Below are 4,506 nucleotides of genomic sequence, written 5' to 3'. Positions count from 1 at the left end.
AAGACCTCTCAATGTACCTAAACCTATTTCCTTGTTGAATATCAATCCTATGTTATTTATGCAAAGACAAAAATCCACACAAAGACAAAAAATAAGCATTGCATGCTCAAATGTCAGCACTTTATTGATCAATTCCTTCAGGTACATAACCATAGCGCATATAGCCACTTCACAATTGCCAACAGCCTTCTGGAATACTTATAACTTTCATTAAAGTGAAATAACTTAACTTTCAACAGCTCCTGTGAAACCAGGGAATATATTGTCATTCCTTCAGGAGGGAGAGAAACCAGGGGCCTTCAGTAACCACCAGCTGCTCAACCATGACTGATATCTCAGCATTAAATCAAGTGATATTGGATTCTGTTCACAAGTAAGATGGGTCTGGCATAGGACGGATGCCATGACAACACAAAGATTGATGAGTCCTGGCCATTAAATAGTGATTTTGTGTCATTGAAGTACAGATCAAAAAGGGACAACAAACTCAGACTAAAAACACATTTAACTTAAATATTTATCTTCAAATACAATGTTTTACGATGTCGCAGACTTCAAATATGCAACAAGGTCTTGGCGCTCGCCCTTCTTCTTGATGCCAGCAAAGATCATCTTTGTTCCTGGAATGTATTTCTTAGGGTTTTCCAAGTACGCCATCAGGGTGGCTTCACCCCAAGTAATGCCTACAAGAGAATAATACAATCCCTTAGCTAAGGCAAGGAACTCTGTACATCAAGACTATATTCAGTTAATTATCTGACATTTTATTCATGCAGGTTTGGGGACAGCTATACATTTCCTCACTTGACTAGAAATGTAAATTGACTCAGGCAGCACTAACTAGTTCATGGCTAGAAGGGATCCAGCTTTTGTCAAATTGTGACTTTTGTCAGCAAACTAGGCGTATGTCACACATCACTACTTCACAGGAGAGTAATTTGAACTTAAATATTTATTCTTTACCAAAAAAGCCTTTTTGGTGGCAGAAATGCCTTCTGGAACATGTGAACTTTAATTTGCATTAATAACAATCTTGTATGCCACCTGTAAATACAAATTAAATTATGAGCCTAGTTGGTTTAGCCACGGAAAAAGTCAGGAACCTTCCCGCTAGGCATAATTTGCTGAGATAATGGATGGGCTGGAAATCCCGAGAGATGAGGTAGTAACATGAGTTGGTATTATGGTGAATGGTTTAGCTAGCTAGCTACATGTCTAAACAAAAGACTCCACTATGCAAGTAACCATTTCATTATACCGTTTACACCTTCTGTAGCCTGTGCATGTGACAAATAAACTTAGATTTTTGTGTGTGTTTACCAGGTAGAATGCCCTTTTTTTATTCCGTCACACTCACAAACGTAAGCAATTTTCTTTAATAAGCTTGCCATTAACTTGTAAATAATGATCTTGTTTTGAGTTTATTTACCTGTAATAATTTTTTTAAATGTGCTAAAGTTAAATCAGTCAGCTATGATATGGTCATTAATTGAACTGGCTACCCAGTTAACTCAACGTTAGCTAGCTAGCTAACTAACTAACAAGCTAGAAATGAACCAAAACATTGTTTAGAAAGTTGCTTTTAGTTGCCTCGTTTGCTAGATTGAGATATACTAAATTCATTTTTTAAATGGATGGGTTCATTGGTGTTAAAATATACCAGTTCTGCTATGTTGGACCACCAGGCTGCTGATGTCATGCAGCCTGTCATTTTTAGGTTTATACTTTTTCATAACGACAAGTTTGATCTCAGATGACAATAGAATGTTCATGATGTCACTGCAACAACTGTCTACAGACATGACAATAGACGTAGTATAAACAAGTCTTTAGTCTTGGAATCTTTGGATGTTTAGCATTCTATTAACATACTCACTCCGTTTAGCACATGGCCTCATATGTAAATCCTTAAAGAGATGGGTGGGGCTAAGGTTTAAGAGGGCGTAAACAATGCTGAAAGGGTGTAGACAATGCTGAATGGATGTAGACAATGAAGAATGGGTGTAGACAATGAAGAATGGGTGTAGACAATGAAGAGCTCTCTAGTAGGGGTACCAAAACATTCAATGGGCCATTTTCTCAAAATTGGGGTTACAAGATGATCAACTTTCAAAGCCGAATTACTTTCCCCATTGTTCCTCAACTGTTGTGTAGGATATACCATTTTCTAGCCCTGTCGCTACTCCGAATCAAGACAATTTGACTTTCGTAGCAGATTAGGAGAATTTATGCAGCAAGTTCGGAAAATGTGGTTAATTTGACAATCTGGATCCCTTCCAGCCATTTCCCACTAACTAGGAGGACAGGTGAAAAGGCCTACCTTTGCTCTTGTTGGCGTCCGTGTAGGAGTAGCCCTCAGCCTGACCAGTCTTACGTCCGAACAGACCCCAAAGGTTTGGACCCACTTTGTGCTTCCCACCGTCTTCGACAGTGTGGCACTGGGCGCATTTCTGAACAAAGGCCTTCTTTCCCTTTGCAATGTCACCCATAGTAACCTAGTGGAAGATACAGAACACGTTAGGTTAGCTACACTCTGGTTTATCACCTAACGTTATCCAGGACTTGGTCTGGATTAGTCTGGGCAATATTCAGTTGACTAACAGCAAGCAACTGGGCCACCTCCCCGATGAAGGTGATTCTATCATCGAAAGGTAATTTGCGATGACGTGATCTAGCTACCAAATCAGCAACTTTTTGCTCAGAAAAATATAACTTCACGGGCCAAATTAGCCACACTGCCCTGAGCTAGCTCAGCCAGCTAAAGTTAGCTAACTAGGTAAACATCAACGGAGCATTGTAGCCGACATCGCGGGCCCGTAGCTACAACAATCAGTCGATTTAGCGAACCAATACGTAATTTATAGTTAAAACAAAAACGAGTTCGCTAATTGTAATTGGGTTTCTTACTACGACAACACACTTTTCTATAGAAGAAAGCTGACAGGTGAGTTTGCTAGTCAGATGGGTAGTGCTGCTAGTTTGGCCAAGTTAGTAATGTGCCGCTATTATTGACAAGGAGCTGTCAGTGATGCTGCGCTAGCTAGCTATAGCAAGCTAAGAAGAGGTCAATGATCTGCACTACATATCTAACTACCTATAAAATCATACCACTTTAATCAAATCAATTATAAATGAAAGACAATCTAAAAGGGCATGGATGGAGGGGCACAGCCTTAGTCAATTGTTTCCGAATTGCAGGTTAGGTTTACGCAATTCCTATTCTTCAAAGCCCAGGACACGCTGTCCTACTCACGTTAAACTTACCGGTATATCATACTTTTTGTAGAATACCAGCAGCAGTGATACGGTCGCAAGGTAAAACAAAATTAGTCACTATTATTACCTTTGAATAATATCTTTTTAAACCTGCCAAGGAATTGTCATCTATCGGTTGCCTATGGAATGGTCCTGCTGTGGGGGGTAACGGAAGGTCACATCATTTTAGAGGCGCCGGCATTTGACGTCACAATCAGGCAATACTTCAGTTACGTGCTAGCTTTCGACGAATATGTAGTGGTACTAGTCTTGTTTTGCACGCTTTGTACAAAATAATAAAATGCAGTACTACAGGATATTTCTTAACGTAGCTCTTTATTAGCTAGCTACAACATGCATATTCACGTATCTCCAACCATGATCAACTGACCATGACCTAACCATCTAGGTGGTCTTAACCAATAGCACAGTATGATACGGCGGTAAAATGCATCCAATTACAGTTCAGTATGTTTACACATATGAATATTACAGTACTGTCACCGGGCACGCGCATGTTGATTTAGGTCCATCCACACCAGACGCGATCAGGATAAGCAGGTTGAAATATGAAAATGGACTCTGAACCAACTATATTAATTTGGGGACAGGTCGAAACATTCATGGACATTTAGCTAGTTAAGTTTGCAGTTGCTAGCGAATTTGTCCTGGGGTGTAAACATCGGGTTGATGTTTTACCGGAAATGCACAAGGTCCTTTTTTCCCCTGATCTTTGTAGAATTTCGATCCATTTTGAGTCACACAAAATCCTGTGTTCCTACTCCAACAATTAATCTAAAGATAAAAGGGAAAACCTAGTTGGTTTCTAGTAATCTTGCCTCTTTTGGTCTTCTTACATTTACATTACATTTAGTAATGTACATTTAGTCTTCTTCTATGGTCTTTATTGGTTGGAATCCAATTTAAAGGTGCATTACCACCACCTGGACAGGAGTGTGGACCTCAGTTCAGCCACAGATAGACGAATGAGACAGATATTTCACTGGATGTATACATGTGAAGCATCCGCTTGGCGTTTCCACTCACTACAATGCATGGTAGTGAGAGGAATCCCAGTTGCCGGCAGTGGGAGAAGATGGATCAAGATGGATTTTGGCCTACATTCTGCTAATTTTCTCATCGATGAAACATTTGATCTACATACAATTTTCTCTTCCCAAACCTAGAATATGTTACAAACAGAGTTGACTTTTGCAGACTTTACTAATTAAGTAAAACAACATTTTGTTG

The 4,506-nt window shown here is 39.6% G+C and overlaps 1 protein-coding gene across 1 annotated transcript; it reads right to left on the bottom strand.

Annotated features, from left to right (window-relative positions):
• Positions 1-434: 434 nt before the first annotated feature.
• On the bottom strand, positions 435-2,489 carry LOC106575069 (cytochrome c). Its single transcript, XM_014151222.3, has 2 exons — positions 2,321-2,489; positions 435-683 (listed from the first exon to the last, which is right to left on the bottom strand). Exons 1-2 carry the CDS (start codon positions 2,487-2,489, stop codon positions 538-540), a joined length of 315 nt encoding a protein of 104 aa, XP_014006697.1. The 3' UTR covers positions 435-537.
• Positions 2,490-4,506: the final 2,017 nt, after the last annotated feature.

This window comes from Salmo salar, chromosome 17 (assembly GCF_965601325.2).
Source record: "Salmo salar chromosome 17, fSalSal1, whole genome shotgun sequence".
In the NCBI taxonomy this organism is placed as follows: Eukaryota; Metazoa; Chordata; class Actinopteri; order Salmoniformes; family Salmonidae; genus Salmo; species Salmo salar.
Note: the sequence above shows the minus strand (reverse complement) of the source record. Positions and strands in the feature narration are given on the sequence as shown.

Coding starts and splice junctions, on each gene's coding strand:
- LOC106575069 (XM_014151222.3), bottom strand. CDS start 2,489: ATGGGTGACATTGCAAAGGGAAAGAAGGCCTTTGTTCAGAAATGCGCC. Junction 684..2,320: donor GGACGCCAACAAGAGCAAAG/GTAGGCCTTTTC, acceptor ATTCTCTTGTAG/GCATTACTTGGGGTGAAGCC.